General features: G+C 41.0%; 1 protein-coding gene across 3 annotated transcripts in view; it reads right to left on the bottom strand.

Annotated features, from left to right (window-relative positions):
• The window catches only part of PKD1L3 (polycystin 1 like 3, transient receptor potential channel interacting), a 70,031-nt gene that overhangs the window by 46,595 nt on the left and 1,117 nt on the right, over positions 1-22,319 (bottom strand). Inside the window, exons 2-7 of one of the 3 annotated variants that reach the window (XM_070398285.1) lie at positions 21,387-21,573; positions 20,355-20,474; positions 13,898-14,002; positions 7,204-7,253; positions 4,986-5,234; positions 2,716-2,847 (exon numbers count right to left, since the gene is read on the bottom strand). In XM_070398285.1, coding sequence (XP_070254386.1) covers positions 2,716-2,847; positions 4,986-5,234; positions 7,204-7,253; positions 13,898-14,002; positions 20,355-20,474; positions 21,387-21,573 — 843 coding nt within the window. Of the gene's footprint in view, positions 1-2,715; positions 2,848-2,935; positions 3,080-3,111; positions 3,126-4,985; positions 5,235-7,203; positions 7,254-13,897; positions 14,003-20,354; positions 20,475-21,386; positions 21,574-22,319 lie in introns of those variants that run through there. The other 2 variants (XM_070398287.1, XM_070398286.1) reach the window with 2 other exon arrangements.

The raw sequence follows: 22,319 nt of genomic DNA on the forward strand, positions 1-22,319 counted from the left end.
TTTTATAAGAAGCGATGTTACACTGTGGCAGGGAAGGAAAATATACTATTCCATATCACTTATGGGGAGGATTTGTATTTCAGGTTGCGCTAAGCAAATGACATAACCCTTTCTGAGTGGAAAGAGGATCAAATATCTAATTAACACAACTAAGCTTAAAAGAGGAATGCAGAAGAGAAGAGTGCTGGCTCAAGTACCGCACAGACTGTCCCTTTGTATCCAGGGCCTCCAAAGCATTCAAGACAGACTTGACATGGAGATCAAGGAGAAGTTCTAAATGAAACAGAAAACACCAACTCTCCTTTCTGCAGGCTACCCGCATGGAAAACAGGTCAAATGAACCAGCTGACAACTATTGACTGAACAGTCACCAAAAGTACTACCACTTTTGTTTTGAAATGTTCTTTATTTTCAAAGTTACATTTATTAAAAACTGCAAAATAAAATATCCTATCCTATATAGTAAAAGGGTAATATGCAAATTGACCAAACGGCAGAACGATGGATCGCTATGACACGCACTGACCACCAGGAGACAGACACTCAATGTAGGAGCTGCCCCCTGGTGCTCAGTGCACTCCCACAGGGGAGGCGCTGCTCAGCCAAAAGCCGGGCAGGTGAGCGCAGCTGTGGTGGCAGGAGCCTCTCCCCGCCTCTGAGGCAGCGCTAAGGAGCAGTGAGCAGGCGGGCGGTAAGGAGTCAGGGCTCCTGGACTGCGAGAGGGATGTCTGACTGCTGGCTTAGGTCCTAAGCCGGAAGGTGAACATTCCCTGAAGGGTCCCAGACTGCAAGAGGGGGCAGGCTGGGCTGAGGGACACCCCCAGAGTGAACGAATTTTTGTGCACCGGGTCTCTAGTATGAAAAATAAAATAACAAAAGTAAGTATAAAATAAATAAATAAATGAAGTTAAGCCCTAGCTGGCTGGCTTAGTTGGTTGGGGAGTTGTCCCATACACCAAATGGTGACGGGTTCGATTTCTGGTCAGGGCACATATCTAATTTATAGGTTCGATCTCCAGTCGGGGCTTGTGCAGGAGGCAACCTATTGATGTGTTTCTCTCACATTAATATTTCTCTCTGTCTTTTCCTTTCTCTTCCGCTCTCTCTAAAAGTCAATGGAAAAATATCCTTGGGTGAGGATTCAAAAGTAAATAAGTAAATAAAGTTAAAAATAAGACATGAACACAAAATATTTGCAACATATATAACAAAAGGTTAATATCAATAATAAATAAGCTCTCTTACAAACAAAGAGACAAGCAATCCAATGAAGGACTTAGTAATCAATAAAATGCTTTTTTTTTTTGCCTTTGAAATTGGCAAAAATGAAAGTGTGGGGGAAAGGTTGCTGAGAATGTAAAATAGTTCCTTTTAGGAGGGGAGGATAATTTTGTCATCTATTGAAAATGTAAAAGCCCATCAATTCTATTTCTAGAACTATATCCCACAGAAATATTTGCAGAAGTCCTGAAAGATGTAGGTATAAGGGTATCCATGGATGGCTATTTGCAAGGGTAAAATATCAAGTAAACATTAAGAATAAGGAGTTCACTTATGTGTACTGACATGAAAAGATATCCTTAACTCAGCAATGAGTAAAACAATCAAGGGGCAGAAACATTTGTAGACTTTAACCCCATTTTTATTAAAACAAAACAAACCAACAAACTTTGTGTATGCATCAAAAATGTTTGGAAGGATATGCACAGCAAATCAAGATTAATCTAATAATAGTGATTACATCTAGAGAATGCCTTTTATTTTATATGCTTTTGTTCTAATTTTCCCAAATAAACCAATACAGATTGTATTTATGTACTTATTGCAATATTTGAAAATACAGAAAATGGAAAAAAGAAAATTAAAATCCTCACTAATCCTACCACCTTAATTTATGTGTAGGGAGTAGAAGGAGGCACGAATAATTATGAGGAAGTAACACTGGCAAATGTGGTTGCAACAAAGGCAGATATCACGGAGGCACGGACTTTTGATGCCTGTTTCAAGGCTGCTCTATGCTATGGCCAGGCATGGATCTGTCTTTATCTCTTGTGATTTCTCCTGACACATAGATCAGTGATGTGATAAATGAGAATGTCACTACTGATCCAGTTTTTTAACAACCTTCAGTTTTTTTTTTATAAGAGAAAGTTTATTTAGAAAGTCACAGAGGTGGAAGGAATGGGCTATAGAAGTAATGGGCTCAAGAAACAAGTTACAGAGGCAAAAGAAGGGACCTGAAGCTTAAGAGAGTCAGGGAAAATGCACCTGGAGAGGGTGTCGGGGGGTGGGGGGAAGGCTTGGGCACACTCCATAGAGAGAGCTGCCTTAATATATAGTTTTTAAATGTATTGATTTTAGAGAGAGAGAGAGGAAGAGAGAGAAAAACGGTGACTTGTTGTTTCCTTTATTTATATATTCATTGATTGTTTCTTGTATGTGCCCTGACCGGGGATCAAACCCACAACCTTGGGGTACTGGGATGACACTCTAACCAACTGAGCTACCCAGCGAGGGCACAATCTTCAAATTTAAAGGTATAAATACACTTGCTAATATTTCCATTGAGTCTCCACAAAGTATTTCATAATGTTAGTCTGTACAGGGTACAATTTCCAGATTATACATTTTTTATTTTATTATACGTTTTCTCCTTTCCTGTTTTTCACTTTCCCCTTCCTCACATCTGTTCCCTCCCAGTCAGCCTCTGCTTACCTGCACTGACTCGGAAAGTCCTGGGATCATGGCTGTCAGTCTCTGGAGCACCTCACAAGCTTTCTGCAGTTGACTATGAGGTTGCAAACCATGCATCGCTTTGCTGAAGTTCCATGCCATTTCATCTGTGACCTATTGGGAACAAAGGATTTTGTCAAAATTATTTGCATATAATTACTGCACTTCAGTAGTTTGAGACATTGCTTTAATGAGAGCTGACCTCTGGTGACATTACAAGCTCTATGAATCACAGGCTTTCCATCACACTTATTGCTTTCAGAGGCTTTTCTGCAAATAGAATTTTCACCTCTTCATACAGAAAATGGTAACAGGTCATATAATGATTGTTCCAAGGACAAGTGAGTCTGACAATAAGATCTGCAAGAGTAAGCTTACGGCTATGGCCATGATCAGAAGCTTGGGAAACGTGGAATTCAAAACAACAAAACCTGTCTATTCAGAAGTGTGTTTATCCCCTCAGGTTTCCCACGGTAATTCCCTCAACCCAAGAGTTCATGTTCAAGAGGGAAGTCCTTGACATACCACACGGCAGGAGCTGGGAGGCAGGAAACCTGAGAAAACAAACAAACCCAGGACACTAGGCATGGTCCCAAAGCTAAGAGGCTACTTGTTTTGAACTGGAAGTCCAACCCTGAGACAATCTGTTTACACCAACTACATGGTCCGAATTCTAGAGAACAACCCGCTTACAGCTTAACTCAATCAGTATTCAATAAGTCCTTATTAAATGCCTACTGTGTACTGCTAGGCTCAAGGACTGGAGCAGTTCACGTCAGTTAAGACCCTACCCTCACGGGCCATGCAATTGAATAGGGTTATTCCTGACTCACGGGGTTATAGGGGGTTGGGTCAGTTACAGGGAGATCTCAGAACTGAGGCCCACCCAATTTTGGTTTTACGCTGTGGGACTGGGATGTTAATAAGAAGGAGTGAAGGTAAGGGAGACACAGATGCCGCCCGGCTGCACGTCTGCCTGCTGGTCAGGCTGTACTCAGCGTCATTCCAGTGGCAGCCTTACCTGATATTTCAGAGAGAACGCCTAACCTGGGCTGAACCTGGCAGATCTCACCACTTACTTGGCCTTTCTTTAATGTCTCTCAATCAAGCCTCATAGTGGTTTCCTGAACTGACTCAGAAAAACTAGAAGTTTTGTACATCTTTGGTTAGATTTATTCCTAGGTACCTGCTATTATATCTTTTTTAAAAAATCTAACTGATAGTTGCTAATATGCAATAATATAATTAACTTTAGTATATACTGATCTGATATTCAGTAACATCTCTAAATTCTCTTGATAGTTCTAATAATTTGTCTGTAGACTCTTTAGATATTGGATCCTTCAAATTTCTCTCTATTTAAGGTAAGCAAGCACTCTTTGTTTAAGCTGCTGCAGATCACGTTTCCCCTCAGCAGAACACAATGCTGACTGAGACAACAGTGAACATCTAGTTTCCATTACCACTGACAGCAGATCCAGAGAAAATAGGACTCCTTTCTAACAGGAAAATGTTAGATGGCTTATAGGCAGGGCTTGTGTTTTAAAAAACCCCCAAAACAATAGGGGGAAGCAGGATGCTTTCTTCAGTCAACACTGTTAAAGCAGCTTTGCCTTTCCTTCCAGTTTGTCTGGAAGGGGAACAAAGGTGAAAGGAGGGTTGAGAGGGTGAGGCGGAGAAGGTGTCGAGGGATTTGCTGCTAAGACAGTGGGGCAGGCCAATAAGGGTTCCTCCCCAACCGAAGCACTGATATAACAGCATTACCTAATAAGACCGTAAATACTGAAATAGGCGTAAGACCCAAGGTGGGCTATTTTCATGGACTTGCTTTTAATCGGGACACATGCCTGTCTGTCAGGCATTCCCAGGTATATTCTGTTCAGGGGTAAAGGGTGAACGAGGCTCCTTCCTAGCATCACTGTTCCCAAAATGACACCAAAATAGAAGGAAAGAATAAAAGTGCTGTGTCCAGCCCAGCCAGCGTGGCTCAGTGGCTGAGCATCGACCTATGAGCCAGGAGGTCAGGGCTCGATTCCTGGTCAGGGCACATGCCCGGGTTTCGGGTTTGATCCCCAGTGGTTGGATGTGCAAGAGGCAGCTGATCAATGACTCTCTTTTTCATCATTGATGTTTCTATCTCTCCCTCCCTCTCCCTTCCTCTCTGAAATCAATAAAAAATATATATATATTTTAAAAGTCCTATTTCCATGTAATGAACGTACCCAGTTGTGACTTCCATGTTCCTCACTCACCTGATTGGATGCGCTCTGAGACGATGCTTGGAGATGAGTGGTGGAGACGTCTGGATGTGAGTCCTCTTTGGGGCTTGAAGTTATTCCCACCAGAGCGTTTCCAGCCTGTGTTACAGACGCAGGCCTGGGGAGCTCTGCCGTCACAGGGAGTGGCTGGCTGGTGGGCACAGGGGTCACTGACAGTCCCTGCTGTGTGACTGTCGGGAGGGCTGAAGCAAACGGGCTGGCAGAATGGCACAGGGTCTTGGACTAAAAGATAAAAATATATAAAAGGAAAAGGCTAAATCTGATTTTAACCAAATAACGAAAATTAAGGTGGTGTCTCCAAAATTGCTTTGGAGCTCCCAGGGCCTTTGAGATATTAATAAATATTTCTCTCAAAAAGACCCTGTGCTCAAGCAGTTTGGAGGAAGTGGCGTGTGATATTACCCTCTTTGAGATGCACAATTTCCCGTGTGTACTTATTGTCAAGCATTCAGTAAATTATAATGAAACAGCTACCATGTGCTAAGCATGGGGAAGTGAGGGTGCAGCAATGAACAAAGTGAGCCAAGTTCTTGCCCTCCCCGAGTGTCCACGTTAGTGGTGGAGACAGAGAGACAAATTACATCGTGTGGTCACTAACGCCAGTCAGATGTCAAGGAAGGGCATTTTGGCTGAGAATTAGAGAGAAAGCTCTGTCAGTATTCTGGAGAAGGGTATTTAAGAAGTGGAAAAGCCAGGAGGCCACAGCCTGCCGTTTGTTTGGGGAAGAACAAAAAGGCTGGATGAGCAAAAATGGTAGGAGGGGAGCTAAAAAAAGATCCAGGGGGTGGAGGGGAATGAGGGAAGGGGGGTGGAGAGCAGGTCCTATGTCAGGAAATTGAGAAGCGTGTGAATTTACTTTGCATGAGATGGGAAGACATGAGGGGTGAAGGGGCTTGGCTTTGAGGAGCAGTCACTGGGTCTGACTTCTGTTGTGAAGGCTCCTCTGACTGCTATGCTGAGCATTGACAGAAGGAGGCCGAGGACAGAAGCAGGGAGTTCAGTAGGAGAAAGATGCAGTGTTCAGACGGGAGCTGAAGGTAGCTGAGCCTGGGGTGATAGTGGTGAAGATAATGGGAAGTGGTTAGGTTTGGGGCATATAAAAGACTCTACGCCAGTGGTTCTCAACCTTCTGGCCCTTTAAATACAGTTCCTCATGTTGTGACCCAACCATAAAATTATTTTCGTTGCTACTTCATAACTGTAATGTTGCTACTGTTATGAATCGTAATATAAATATCTGATATGCAGTATGGTCTTAGGCGACCCCTGTGAAAGGGTTGTTCGACCGCCAAAGGGGTCGCAACCCACAGGTTGAGAACCGCTGCTCTACGCCCTAGCCGGTTTGGTTCAGTGGATAAGAGTGTCCCCCTGCAGACTGAAGCGTGGGCCAAGGGCACATACTTCCTTTGCAGGCTTGCTTTCCAGTGGGGGGAGGGGAGGCGTGCAGGAGGTAACCAATGAATGTGTCTCTCTCACATTGATGTTCCTCTCTCACTGTCTCTTCCCCCTGCGTTCCACTCTCTCTGGAAATCAATGGAGAAAATATCCTCACAAAACAAAAAAGGCCCTGAGAAGTCTTACAGTAAAACAAACTCCGCCTGGCAATATTTTAAGCAATATTGGCTGTTTTTCTGCAGAACATCCCTTGAGAAATACTGACTTAAGGGATTTTAATTTCATCCCTCTTCCTTTTTATACTAATAACAACACCTTTTTTATTTTTTTTACAGTGGACCAAATAAATGTAAATCTATATATAGCCATCTACTGAGAGGACACAAAGACAAGAAAGCTAAGAAATTTCTTGAAGGTGAAATTTTGTAGATTATGCAGAGTTTCTACTTTACACTCAATTTCTTTCTTTTTCCTTTTTAAAATAAAAAAAATTATTGCATTGTATATATTTTTGCAAGATGCCACAAGTTCTTTTTGGAATGAAGCAGGGAATAAAGAAACCACCAACAAAAGAAAATAATACCAGGATGAAAGCCAAAAGATAGGCTTTAAAATTGTCTTTAATAAATAATCCATTAAACCTGACTCTTTCCTGCACTTAAGTACTTTCCTTTCCTTATCAGAAAATTATAATTCAGAGCATTCTGTGAGACAAAGTAGAGATCTGGCAGGACCCACCAGGACTGATAAAGAGAACACGATTTGAAGATGTGTGCTGTGAAGGTTAAGTACTTACAGGATTAGCAAGAGCAGGTTGGTGACATTTGTTTGAATGATGAGTGGCTCCTGTAGAAAAAAGAAAGTAGGTTAGGCCTGGCCCATGTGACTCAACCTCTGAACCAGGAGGACACGGTTCGATTCCTGATCCCTGGTCAGGGCACATGACCAGGTTGTGGGCTCAATTCTCAGTAGGGGATGTGCAGGAGGCAGCCAGTCAATGATTCTCTCTCATTATTGATATTTCTATCTGTCCCTCTCTCTTCCTCTCTGAAATCAATAAAAATATATCCTCCTTCCTATATAATAAAAGGCTAATATGCAAATCAACCAAACAGCAGAGTGAACGGTTGCTATGATGCACACTGACCACCTGGGGCAGACGCTCAATGCAGGAGCTGCCCCTGGTGGTCAGTGTGCTCCCACAGGGGGAGCACCACTCAGCCAGATGCCGGGCTGGTGAGTGCAGTGGTGGTGGCGGAAGCCTCTCCCTCCTCCATGTCAGTCGGACATCCCCCGAGGGCTCCTGGACTGTGAGAGGGCACAGGTCAGGCTGAAGGACCTCCCCCGCTCCAGTGCATATATATATATATGAAAGTAGGTTAAGTTCAAGTAAAAGCCTAGGATAGAAATATTTTTTCCTATTTTATTTGTTATTCTTTGCTAAAAATGTAAATCACATAGGAGACCAGAGGCTCATTTTCTGCTACTGATGAAGCTGTACAGCTAGAATTCCGAAGCTGAAGCATGACAAATCACTACCGTCTCATCCTGTTGCTTACTCTTCAAAGATCCTCCGTGTAAAAATAAATATTAAATAAAACCAACCATAAAGGTGCCAGTATATAAACCTCACTGCAGAAATATCTGTCTCATACTTTTACAAAAATGTATTCTTAAGAGAAGCCGTATAATTATATAAATATATCCTATATAATAAAAGGGTAATATGCAAATTGACCCTAAAGGCTGAATGATGTGCTATGATGTGCACTAACCACCAGGGGGAGCAGGCCTAAGCCATCAGTCAGACATCCCCCTAGGGCTCCTGGACTTCGAGAGGGTGCAGGTTAGGCTGAGGGACTGCCCCCCAACCAATGCACGAATTTTTGTGCACCGGGCCTCTAGTTTTTTAATAAATCAGAGCATATATCTGATAGACTTTTTACCAGATCACCATATTGCTTTCATTCTCTTTCCACACTTTCCAGTAAGGAAACCATGCTCTAAGGCAATATTAGTGGGTTAACATGCCTATTTGCTATTAACTTTGGTTGACTTCTTTCAAGGTATGAGTGTTAAAATATAGCTGGCTACAGGCAGCCTACTTGGCCTTCTTTACCTTTTCTTGTGACATTCCCTCAGTTGTTCATAGGACTGACATGTATATTTGGCAGCAGAATCACTGCGGCTCCGACTGCTGGCCTCCCAGAATTCTGAGATGTTCTTCTGATCAGATGCTATGTCTTTCCATCCGGGCAAACAGGATGGAGGGTGGGAGAAAGAAACTGGACTCAAAAGCCTCAAGCAAATGACTTAACCTCTTAAATCTTCCTCTAGGGGATGGGTGTAAGAGTTTCTGACAAGGTGAAAATTAAAGCAATAGAGGTAGAGCGGAGAAAAATGTCACCTCAGATCAGGGTCATCAGCTTGCTGGGAACAGGAACTCACCCTGTACGTCAACTGTGGATGTGGAAAGGGGTAATGATCACTAGATAAGCCAACAGGCTGCCGACCTAAGAGTGACCCAATTTCTTGGTCTCCTGACAAACATTGTGTTTGGACAGATCCTGCCTTCAAAAGTAAGGAAAAAAATCAAACCAAAAGAGAGCCTATGACTAGCATAGAACCTGGGAACTGAATCCAGGGGACTCAGAGGAAAGCATAACTCTGAAAATTATCAACAGCAAAAAAATTTATTTAACCAAATCCTTAGAAAGCTATGTAACATCCTTAATAGAAACAGGAAGTCTTAAAGATAAATCAGCTGAAGCTAAAATGCACAAGAATGAGATAGATTAAAAGTGAAATAAAATGAGCTCAGCCCGGCCAGCGTGGCTCAGTGGTTGAGAATCAACCTATGAACCAGGAGGTCACATCGATTCCTGGTCAGGGCACATGCCCGGGCTGTGGGCTTGATCCCCACTGTGGGGCGTGCAGGAGGCAGCTGATCAATGATTCTCTCTCATCATTGATGTTCCAATCTCTCTCTCCCTGTCCTTTCCTCTCTGAAATCAATAAAAAATATATTTGAAAAGGAGAATGGCAGAAAAGATATGGAGGATATACAGCTATCCAATGTTTTAACTTGTGAACTCTGCTAAAATATGGCTCATTGGTGTTAAGGTAACGAAGTTAGACCCAAGATAGAGTCAGTCATGCTAAACCCCACTACAGCAAACCAAAACTTAAGTTTCTGTGTTTGGCTCTCGCAGAAGAGGCAGGCCAACGTCAACCAATCAGTGCTTGCCTGTTCAGCACACATTACATAGTCTGACTTCAAGGCTTCCCTTTGCTCCAAATAAGGAAAGTAATCCTGCTCACTTAGGTCTATAAAAATCTCTTGCCGTGTCCAGCTCTTCAGAGCTCTCTATCTGCTACATTGGCTGCTGCCCAATTCATAAATTACTGAATTAAAGTCTACTAGATCAGTAACTTGTCTGGGGAGAATTTTCTTTTAACATTGGGAAGGGCCAAGAAAGATCCCTTTAGACTATTCACAAGTTCCCCAAATATTTCCACCAGTTGATCTTTCTTGAGAAAACAATTGTAGAAATGAGGAGGAGACCAAGATGGCGGCGTAGGTAAACACCGGAGACCGCTGCCGCAAACAACCATTTCAAAAATACAACTAAAAGACTGAACGGACATCACCCAGAACCACAGGAAGGCTGGCTGAAGAGAGACTCTACAACTAGAAGGAAAGAGAACAGCAAATCGAGGCTCAGAGGCGGCGCAGTGTGGAAAATACAAAGGTAGCAAGGTGCGCGCGCAAAGCGGGCTGGTGGCTGAGGGCGCGGTTGTCGTTTTCTGTCGGGAGTGAGTCTCAGACTCTGGGCTCCAGATCCGGGCGAGTCTCTAGGGACCCAGACTCAAACGGGAGAAGCGGGATTATCCGGCATCAGTTGGAACCTGAGGGCAGCTTTCTCTCCGAAGTTTGCAGCGGCTGCCGGGGTTCTGAGAAGCAGAGCCTCTGGGAACGGGACTGAGAGCGGCCATAACTGCTCCCTCCGCCCGCCCTGTTGATCCCGCCCCGCCCAAACCCTGCGCACAGCCATTTGCCGATCGCCTCAGGCAAAGGCTGGATTAGCGCCTCCCCAGAAGGCAGACGTTTTCCATACAGCTGATTCCTATAGCCAGTCGGCCTGGTGGTCAAACCCCTCTAGTGTTAACTACAACAATTAAGGCTTGGCTAGAACAAGACTGCGCACAGAGACCACAAGGGGGTGCACCAAGAAAGCATAAAAGATGCGGAGACAAAAAAACATGACAGAAATGGAGGATATGGAGCTAAGTATCACAATTTTGAGGGCTTGCCATAAATTTGTGCAGAACCTCACGAAAACTAATGAGACCCTCGATGCTACGATAAAGAAATTAGAAAGTAAGCATACACGGACTGAAATAAAGAATATTATACCCAATAGCAGACCAGAGGAGCACAATAATCAAACAAAAGATTCAACAAAAAACACCCAATTGGAAAAGCAAAATGAAAAAAGAATCCGAAAGTGTGAAGATAGTGTAAGGAGCCTCTGGGACAGCTTTAAGCGGTCTAATATCAGAATTATTGGAGTGCCAGAAGATGAGAGACAGCAAGATATTGAAAACCTATTTCAAGAAATAATGGCAGAAAACTTCCCCCATCTGGAGAAAGAAATGGACTTACAGGTCCAAGAAGCACAGAGAACCCCAAACAAAAGGAATCCAAAGAGGACCACACCAAGACACATCATCATTAAAATGCCAAGAGCAAAAGACAAAGAGAAAATCTTAAAAGCAGCAAGAGAAAGAGGCTCAATTACCTACAAGGGAATACCCATACGACTGTCAGCTGATTTCTCAACAGAAACTTTGCAGGCCAGAAGGGAATGGCAAGAAATATTCAAAGTGCTGAATACCAAGAACCTACAACCAAGATTACTTTATCCAGCAAAGCTATCATTCAGAATTGAAGGTCAGATAAAGAGCTTCACAGACAAGGAAAAGCTAAAGGAGTTCATCACCGCCAAACCAGTATTATATGAAATGCTGAAAGGTATCCTTTAAGAAGAGGAAGAAGAAGAAAAAGGTAAAGATACAAATTATGAACAACAAACATGCATCTATCAACAAATGAATCTAAGAATCAAGTGAATAAATAACCTGATGTACAGAATGAACTGGTGATTATAATAGAATCAGGGACATAGAAAGGGAATAGACTGACTATTCTTGGGGGGAAAAGGGGTGTGGGAGATGCGGGAAGTGACTGGACAAAAATCATGCACCTATGGATGAACACAGTGGGTGGGGAGTGAGGGTGGAGGGTGGGGTGGGAGCTGGAAGGAGGGGAGTTATGGGGGGAAAAAAGAGGAACAAATGTAATAATCTGAACAATAAAGATTTAATTAAAAAAAAACAAACAAAAAAAAAACACAACAATTGTAGAAATGAGACAAAATTAAGAACTCAAGAAAAGTAAAGTCACAAAACCAGTGAAATAGAAATAAGTGCTAAATTATTACTAGAAATCTGGTTTTGATAAAAGTTTTAAAAATGTATTCTTAAGAGAAGTCGTATAATATAAAAATAGCAATTTAGCCCTAGCCAGTTTGGCTCAGTAGATAGAGCGTCGGCCTGCGGACTGAAGGGACCCGGGTTTGATTCCGGTCAAGGGCATGTACCTTGGTTGCAGGTTCCTTGGTTGGGATGTTTGCAGGAGGCAAGCAATCAATGTGTGTCTCTCTCACATCGATGTTTCTCTGTCTCTACCTCTCCCTTCCATTCTCTCTAAAAATCAATGGAAAAATATCCTTGGGCGAGGATTAACAACAATAACAATAAAACACACAAAAATACACACACACACACAGAAAACAATTTAATATAACAATAACCTGAATAAAACCCACATAATGTACTAACAAGATCTAGGGAGTGAGGGTGGGGAGGAGAAAACTAATATAAACTATATTCGTTTAACCAGATGAGGGGATTTCAAAAGAGACTTTCATTCCTGGGTTTGACAATTAGAAAAATGTAGGTAGAAGAATGTGTTTTTGTAAAGAACTTTTTAGAGGGAAACAATTAAAACCAAAATATTGAAGAAAAAAATTTCCACAAAAGACAGAAGAAAGTTGCAAGGGAGCATTAGAACCAGAAAGGATCTCTATTATTAAAATAAATTTAAATGTGATATAAAAATACTCTCAGGGTTAGTAAAATAATTAGATGCCTTTATATGAAAGTTAATAGGAATATGCTTAAAGCAAAGTAACACAAAAATTTGTAAAGGACCATATTTATATAAATATAAGGCAACCTCCCAAATAGGGCAATCTCCTCTTTTCTCAATGAGACTGTCAAAAAGTTATTTCTGGGCAAACATGACTATATAAAAACTTGAAGGATGTAGGTGGAATATCAAATGTCTATTTCATTTTATAAAGGCATATTTAAAATCATGTTATATAAATGTATATATGTTATTTTATAAAAATTGCTTCATGAAACTCATATTTCACGTCATAAGTTTATTCAGATTTTTCAAATGCATCTTCATCATCATTGCTTTAATTATAATCTGGAGAACTTTGGGAATTATTTAAGTTTTCCAAAATATATAATCTTTACTTCCATTTAATGCTATCACTAAACACTATGCCCAACTCAAAAGTACCCACTTACAAAGCATTCAGAAAAGTTGATTTTTACATTGTACTTTAAATATATATTCATGTCTCTACCACAATAACACTTTCTAAATTGTTCTTTTAAGGGATACTTAAAGGGCTTGTCGACAAGGACATCTCACACTTGAAGTTGTGAGGTCATACCCCTAAAATCATCACTAGATCCACTTGACATTAGTCTCTTTTTTCACCCATTCTATCAGGAGATCTCTATAATAATTCAACATTGATATTGATTGAGGTCATTTCAGGCTAATGCATCTTCCCCAAAGAGTATTTGTTTTTCAAAATTAAAAAACAATGAGAGAGAACACCGCAACTTGACTTTGCAAGGACTTCTAGAAGTCTCTCTCTTTTTTTAAAAAAAGTATTTTTATTGATTTTAGAAAGGAAGGGAGAGGGAGAGATAGAAGCATCAATAATGAGATAGAATCACTGATTGGCTCCCTCCTGCACACCCCCTACTGGGGATCCAGCCTGAAACCCAGGCATATTCCCTGACCAGGAATTGAACCGTGACTTTCTGGTTCATAGGTCGACACTCAGCCACTGAGTTACACAGGCTGGGCTAGAAGCCTCTTTTTTTTGATGGAACATTTGTAGAAAAAAACTGTCTTTCACTTGGGTATATGTAAAAAAAGACGGGCAAAGAAGTATCAAGAAAGTAAGAATTTATAAATGAAAGCAAAGATTGCAATATTGAGATGAGACAAAAGAGAGTGTCATGGATATTTACTGGGTACCTGTCATGATGACACATTTCAGCATGAATTGTTCTGTGCATCCTTTAAGGCAGTTACTGATTTCACTTCCCATTACCTGAGGCCATTTTGTTTCTTGGTATTGCGACTTCTCTTTTTGTCTTCTTGGGTCTCCGATGTGAATGAGAATTATTTCCATTTCTTTCATAACTTGTATCTTGGTCTGAAAAGACATCCATTTGGAGTTAATTTATAGGATACAACTCCAACTGTAGGTCTATAAAATAAGTATTACAAGCACATATGTGATAATCAAGAAAACACAAATTAAAGATTAGTATCCATTTTTTTAAAAAAAGAGCAATAACATAGGACTTCTGAGGCAGCTCTTTTGTTCTGGAGCACAGATATCATCTTATGTGATCTAACACCTCAAAATTAGGCCCACTGACTGGTCAACACCGACAGGAGAGAATTAAGTTCATTTTAAGAATTTACATTCTAAGCATAATATTCTCTTTTGTGGTCTTTAATTCCTATTGGTAGAGATAAAGGAGTTGAGTAGGTGGGCAATAATATTCTTTATTTTAAAATATATTTTTATTGATTTCAGAAAGGAAGGGAGAGATCAAAACATCAATGATGAGAGAGAATCCATCGATTGGCTGCCTCCTGCATGCCCCCTATTGGGGACTGAGCCCACAACCCGGGCATGTGCCCCTGACTGGAATCGAACCTGGAACCCTTGTCATAGGCCAACGCTCTATCCACTGAGCCAAACCAGCTAGGGCGGCAATAATATTCTTGAACGTGCCTTGCGTGCATTTGGTGTTTCTCCTCATACTGTTGAACATGGCTAGACAAAATCATACAACTTCACTGACTGCATCTCAGCTTAAATTCAGGGTCATGGACCCCAGGCAATGATACTGTATTCCCCTTGTCTAGTCCCACTTCCACTCTCCTAGATAACCCTTTCCCACTTTGTCCTCTACTCAAATCTCCAACAACTAGGAGTCTCCCCATCCTCATTCTCAGGTCAAGTGATAACTTTGCTTTCTGCCTCAAGGGGAAAATGGAAACAATTAAGAGTCCTTTCCACAGACTCCTTCCACCAAATTTCCCCCCGTACAAGCATCCGTCCCCACAGATACTGCCTTCTCTCTCGTTACTATCAACTTCCCGTGCTCCTACACAAAGTGAACCCCTCTAGTTGCACACTGTTTGGGTCAAGAGCATTGTCCTAGCAGACTTTTTTTTCCTGTCTTAAAAACCCCGCCAATTTTCATTCCCTCAGGAATTATGTATTGCTTCAGTTCATTCCTGCTCTTGAGCAAAATTCCCTTAAAATTATCTGAACTTGTACACCTAGTTCCTCTCCTGCCCTTACTCCCGTCTTAGCCCCTGACAAATACTAATTTGTTCTCCATTCCTATAATTTTTTTATTATTATTAAATTTTTATTGTTCAGATTACATTTGTTCCTCTTCCCCCTCCATAACTCCCCTCCTTCCAGTTCCCGCCCCACCCTCCGCCCTCACTCCCCACCCACTGTCCTCATCCATAGGTGCACGATTTTTGTCCAGTCTCTTCCCGAATCTCTCATTCCCCTTCTCCCCCCAAGAATAGTCAGTCCATTCCCTTTCTATGTCCCTGATTCATTATAATCACCAGTTCATTCTGTACATCAGATTATTTATTCACCTGATTCTTAGATTCACTTGTTGATAGATGCATGTTTGTTGTTCACAATTTGTATCTTTACCTTTTTCTTCTTCCTCTTCTTAAAGGATACCTTTCAGTATTTCGTATAATACTGGTTTAGTGGTGATGAACTCCTTTAGCTTTTCCTTGTCTGTGAAGCTCTTTATCTGACCTTCAATTCTGAATGATAGCTTTGCTGGATAAAGTAATCTTGGTTGTAGGTTCTTGGTATTCAGCACTTTGAATATTTCTTGCCATTCCCTTCTGGCCTACAAAGTTTCTGTTGAGAAATCAGCTGACAGTCGTATGGGTATTCCCTTGTAGGTAATTGAGTCTCTTTCTCTTGCTGCTTTTAAGATTCTCTCTTTGTCTTTTGCTCTTGGAATTTTAATTATGATGTGTCTTGGTGTGGTCCTCTTTGGATTCCTTTTGTTTGGGGTTCTCTGTGCTTCTTGGACCTGTAAGTCCATTTCTTTCTCCAGATGGGGGAAGTTTTCTGCCATTATTTCTTGAAATAGGTTTTCAATATCTTGCTGTCTTTCATCTTCTGGCACCCCTATTATTCTGATGTTGGTACGCTTGAAACTGTCCCAGAGGCTCCTTACACTATCTTCACACTTTCGGATTCTTTTTTCATTTTGCTTTTCCAGTTGGGTGTTTTTTGTCAAATCTTTGGTTTGATTCTTGTGCTCCTCTGGTCTGCTATTGGGTATAATATTCTTTATTTCAGTCCGTGTGTGCTTACTTTCTAATTTCTTTATCGTAGCATCGAGGGTCTCATTAGTTTTCGTGAGGCTCTGCTCAAGTTTATAGCAAGCCCTCAAAATTGCGATTCTTAGCTCCATATCCTCCATTTCTGTCATGTTTTTTTGTCTCCGCATCTTTTATGCTTTCTTGGTGCACCCCCTTGTGGTCTCTGTGCGCAGTCTTGTTCTAGCCAAGCCTTAATTGTTGTAGTTAACACTAGAGGGATTTGACCACCAGGCCGACTGGCTGTAGGAATCAGCTGTGTGGAAAACTTCAGTCCTCTGGGGAGGCGCTAGTCCAGCCTTTGCCTGAGGCGATCGGCAAATGGCTCTGCGCAGGGCCTGGGCGGGGCGGGCTCAACAGGGCGGGGGGAGGGAGCAGCTATGGCTGCTCTCAGTCCGTCTCCAGGGGCTCTGCCTCTCTGTCCCAGCGACCGCTGCAAACCTCGGAGGGACCGTAGCCAGACAGTCCCGCTTCTCCCGTTTGAGTCTGGGTCCCTAGAGACTCGCCCGGATCTGTAGCCCAGAGTCTGAGACTCACTCCTGATTGAAAACAACAACCGCGCCCTCAGCCACCAGCCCGCTTTGCGCGCGCACCGCTGCACCACCGTACCTTTAAATTTTCCACACTGCGCCTCCTCTAAGCCTCGTAATGCTGTTGTTTTTCCTTCTAGTTGAAGAGTCTCTCCTCAGCCAGCCTTCCTGTGGTTCTGGGTGATGTCCGTTCCGTCTTTTAGTTGTATTTTTGAAGTGGTTGTTCGAGGCAGCAAACTCCGGTGTTTACCTATGCCGCCATCTTGGTTTCCCTTCCTCCATTCCTATAATTTTGTCATTTCATTTCAAGAATATTAAATAAATGAAATCATGTAGTATGTAACCTTTTGGAATTGGCTTTTTTCACTCAGCATAATTCCCTGGTGATTAGTTCATGTTGTTGTATGCATCAATAGTTTGTTTCTCTTTATTGCTGAATAGTATTTCGTAGTATGGATGTACTCCAGTTGCTTAATCAACCACCGGTTGAAGGGCACCCGGGCTGTTTCCAGTTTGGAGCAATTACAAATAAAGGTGCTTTAAGTGTTCATATACATGGTTAGCTCATAGAGCTTGAGCAGTTTCAAGTTCTATTTTTTTTTAAATAAAATTACTTAATAGGTGGTGTCAAGTAGTCCATCAGGAGTCACATAGTATCTGTCTCTCTCTTTCTGATGTTAGCAGTCATTCATGATTATTTCCTAGATACATTTTTTTTTCACTAGGAGTTGTGGGAACTTGTGTTTAATATTTTATTACAAACTACTGAATTTATAAATATCAAAATATCACACATTGACTGCTGAAACAAGAACGAAGTCGAAGCCAAGTCATTTAGAAGTAGTAGCAAATATGCAATTTGAGGATAATGATCAACTGATGACTCTCCTAAAGCACAGAGTGTTTCAAAGGATGTGCAAGGCTGTGACCATATCCCAAACGGCAGAGTGCTACAGATACTTTCAGACGTCGCCACGATAGAACTACATTTATTAATGGTTGTCATGTCACCCTACGATAATTAGTTTGAGGTATTGTGGTTGTGCTATTATTTTACTTTACCAATGGCATGGAAGTAGTTTAAAGTTTTCACAACCAGTCTGGCTTGTTTTGGTACACTCAGCTGAATATCAATTCTATTACAACACATACCACTTTTAACACAAACCACCACTTCTCATTCTGACACTGAAAATAAAAATCTCTTAGGAATGAATAATTTTATATGTAAGTTTAAGTGCCTTTAAAAATATTTTTATTGATTTCAGAGAGAGGAAGGGAGAAGATATAGATATAGATAGAAACATCAATGATGAGAGAGAATCATTCATCGGCTGCCCCCCACTGGGGATCGAGCCCACAACCTGGGCATGTGCCCTTGACTGGAATCGAACCCGGGACCTCTCAGTCCGCAGGCCGACACTCTATCCATTGAGCCAAACCAGCCAGGGCTTAAGTGCCTTTTTTTTTTGTTAAAAAAAGAAAGATCCTGAGTTCAACTATTCAGTGTGCAAAAGTCAATCTGTAACCTCAGTAACACTGTATGATAATACAAAGTATTAGACTTCTCTCTTGAATGTTAAGGGACAAATTTGCAAATACTTCTCTCACCCACATGTTATTTTGCAAGAGGCATTTCTTAAATTCATAATAAAAAATGTATACACACTGTGACAACACTAGTTATTTCAAAATACCTCTAACGCAATTACATGGTGAAATACTTTAGTTTAAAGGTAACTAGCAATATTGGATTTCCAAAGTGTTTTCACCTTAGACATGAGTGTGAAGCTATCTAGAAGCAGAAAATAAACTTTGAACAAAAGATAGAAACTGCACAATAATATAATATGAACAGTAATAATGACAATATTATGCTAGGCATTGTTCTAATGCTCCACTTGCATTATCTTAATTCTGAAAACAGTCCTTTGGAGGAAACTGGGCTGCACAGCGGCTAAGTTGCTTGCCCAGGTGTCACAAGTGGAAAGTCAGAAAAACAAGATCTGAGCTCAGGACTCTGACCCATGATCCTGACTCCTGAGCCCGTGCTCTTAGCTGCAGTAATGTACTTCCTCTCATTGTGGGAATGTAGGCTCAGAATTTGCAGAACTGGCTTAGATGAATTGAATAGAATTCTTTTTTTGTCTAAGATTATCTTCTGCACAGCCTTCTACACTCCATAGCAGTAATCTCTTGCAAGTACATGAATGATAATATCAGAAAAGACATTTTCACTCCAAAACCAAGAGTAGCTGAGAATGTCTAAAAACTCAACTCTTGGAGAATGAAAGATGGGTACAATACCATCATCATTTAGGCTAATTAGGAGTTGCTTTTCCAGTCCTGGAGATGATGAAAAACAGTTCACAACTGTAAGACGGCCAATACTAGGGATGCAGTTTGTCAGAATGAAACACAGAACCAGTAGACTTGTGCAGAGTTTAGGCTCACAAACTTGGCCTCAATAACACTAGCACATTATACTGTAAAACAGGACAAAAATCTCACAAAGAGCTTGAAAGGGTAAGGAGAGATTTGAAGCTAGAAATTCATTACGTTAAAATACTGGGTCCTCTCAATACCCAGTATTTGAGGAATACTGTAATAGATAAATGTATCTTGTAATAAAGAAATACTGCAATGTAGTGTGTTTAATGAAGTACCTGTATGTGCTTTGTATTTGCGAAAGAAGATATTTGTGATTTTTTAAAAGAGTGAAACGAGGATGGAGGCGGGCTAGAAAGGGTCAATGGGGGGAAAGGGGACATATGCAATACTTTCAACAATAAAGATTTAATTTTAAAAAAGTGAAACAAATTTTTACCTAGACAATCCGGGACATCATAAAGTCTCCGAGAGTTCACTGAGCTAAGAATAAATGCTTTATGTAACCACACACCTTAATTCTGATCTACTTCTGAGAAAACAAACCTCTAACTGATGAAAATCTCCTCACCCCTCATCTTTTCATTTTCCTTCACCATATTCTCTTTTCCTCCTTTGGTTCCTATTCTACCCTCTAAAGCCCAAATACTGAATGGATTAGGGGTTCACATGTGGAAAATGGGGCTTACCAATACTAGAAGTACACTTTCTCTCACACTCTGCCCAAGCCCAGCCATGAAGGGAACATCAAGGCACAGCTCTTTTCTACTACAAGAGTAGGATGGGTAAGGAAGTCACTCCAAATGAACAGTTTCTCACCCTAGCCAAAACCATGAAAATCAAGACCCTTATATCCCTCCTAAGGCCTATCACTCAGGGACTTGCTAACTAATGCTCTCACAAACTCTCCTTATTTAGAATCAGTTTCTTCTAGTAAAGTTAGGTCTTTGGCCCAGCTGGTGTGGCTCAGTGGTTGAGCGTCGACCTATGAGCAAGGTCACAGTTCGGTTCCCGGTCAGGTCACATGCCCTGGTTGTGGGCGTGATCCCCAGTAGGGGGTATGCAGGAAGCAACTGATCAATGATTCTCTCTCATCACTGATGTTTCTCTCTCTCTCTCCCTTCCTCTCTGAAATCAATAAAAGTCCATTTAAAAAATAATTATAAAGGTAGGTCTTTGGCAGCAGGTAGCTTCATCACTTACCAGCCTGGCAAATGAAATAATGCCCCAGGGAGCACAAGTCTACTTTTGATGAGACCCGGTTGGACTTTCTGGACACGTAAGTGCAGCTGGTGGGCTTGGTGGCTCGGCGGGCTGTGACATCTGCAGAAGGAAGACCAGACCCAGATGAGCTTCATACAAAGGTCAAACATTTAAAAAACATGTTTACTGAATTTATTGGGATGACACTGGTTAATAAAAAGTCAAACATTTAAAAAAATAAATATAGCCTTAGCTGGTGTGACTTGCTTGCTGGTTCAATTACCAGCCAGGGCACTTACCTAGGTTATGAGTTCAATCCCCTAGGGAGGCAACTGATCCATGTTTCTCTCTCTCTCTCTCTCTCTCTTTCTCTCCCCTCTTTCTAAAATAAGTAAAAGCATATCCTCTGGTGAGGATTAGAATATATATATATATTTCATATATATATATATATATATATGAAAACCAAATTTTGCTACCTTTCAATAGATGAAAAGTTAGGTTCCCTCACCACATATATTATTTTTTCAGATTATGTGTTCTTTGTCTCAAAGCTAGGCATTAGTTTATTGAAGATACTTAGGACACAAATGCCTTGGAGTTTTCTCTAAGACCACAAGATTATGGTACATAATTTTGAAAATATCTATCTAAGAAAGACAACAGGTGAACAATTTCTCTCCTAGTTTTTGCATTAGAAAACTTGGAGCCAAGAATGATGAAGAGATATTATTTACCAGGAACAAAGTGACCATAAAAAGGCTTCCCACTTCAGAATCTTGCACAGTATTTTCAGTGAACTATTAGGTAAGTTAACTTTTGATAGGCTGAGAAAATCCCATCATCTTTGCTACACAGACAAATCAAAGGCTGCAGCAGAAGAGTAGAAATACTGCAGAGGCGTGATGGTGCTGAGTAAAATGACTGATTTTTCTGTATACAAAAGCAGGAAGATTTAAATGTTTTCTTTCTCCTGTTCCTGAATAAAAGTAAGGAAGTTTCCCTCATAAACATCAAACCTCAGAGCCTTACTTGGGTTGTTGTTTTCTTGATCTTTCCCCAGCAGCATTAAATTTTGCCCAATCCACCACTTCTTTCCTTCTTCCAGAAAGTCCCAGATGAGATCTTGAACCTCCTGGTTCCAAGTGTAAGCAAGGTGTCCTCCCTGGGCATGGCAGTAATTTTCTGCTTCCTTAAAGCTGCAGTGAAACCTGTGAAGCTGATAACAGTAACTTTTACCACGGAGCTCTGGGCTGCTCAGCTCGCTTCCTAGAATGAAGCTTGTGCTGAGGTATAACCAAAGCCAGGCTCTTCTCTGGAATAACATTTTCTCTGTGAACTGTGAGTACAGAAAGTGTGGAGGCTCAGACGCTGCCTGGCCCTTTATATTCTTGGTGAGTTTGTCTTGTTCATTACTATTATTCTCTTAGGAATTGGGAATAATTTGTCAAGGAGAAAAAAGGTTTTGTTTTGTTTTAGGGACCATGTGGAGTTCCTATAAGCTGAAAACAAACATAGATTAAGAAAGCAATGGGCCTTTATAGCTGGGGCACTACCATCTGTGTTTATACAACTGGATATGCCTTCAGCTTTAGAATAGATCTTTATTTGCTAAATCTAAGCTGTAAGGAAGTAGAGAATGATGAATATCTAAGTCAGTGTTGTTAAAAATTGAGTAATGTATTATTTTGTTTAAAAAAAAGAAAGCTATGAATTTAAATTGTTGTATTGTTTCTTAAATACATTCACTCTATCCTAAATCTCTTATTTAACTATATCCCAAATCTCTTATACATTCATAAAAACCAAAGAATAAATATTTAATGAAGGAATGAATACAGATTAAATACAAACACAACTGTATTTAAAACCAGTGAAATTAAAATTGGCTGAACTAAATAGCCACTTGTTAAATACACATGGTTCTGGCCTACAGCCACATAGGTCCTTTTGACTTGGTCACGC

This window comes from Myotis yumanensis, unplaced genomic scaffold (assembly GCF_028538775.1).
Source record: "Myotis yumanensis isolate MYYU_CA2020_CCGP unplaced genomic scaffold, mMyoYum1.0.hap1 SCAF_18, whole genome shotgun sequence".
NCBI lineage: Eukaryota > Metazoa > Chordata > Mammalia > Chiroptera > Vespertilionidae > Myotis > Myotis yumanensis.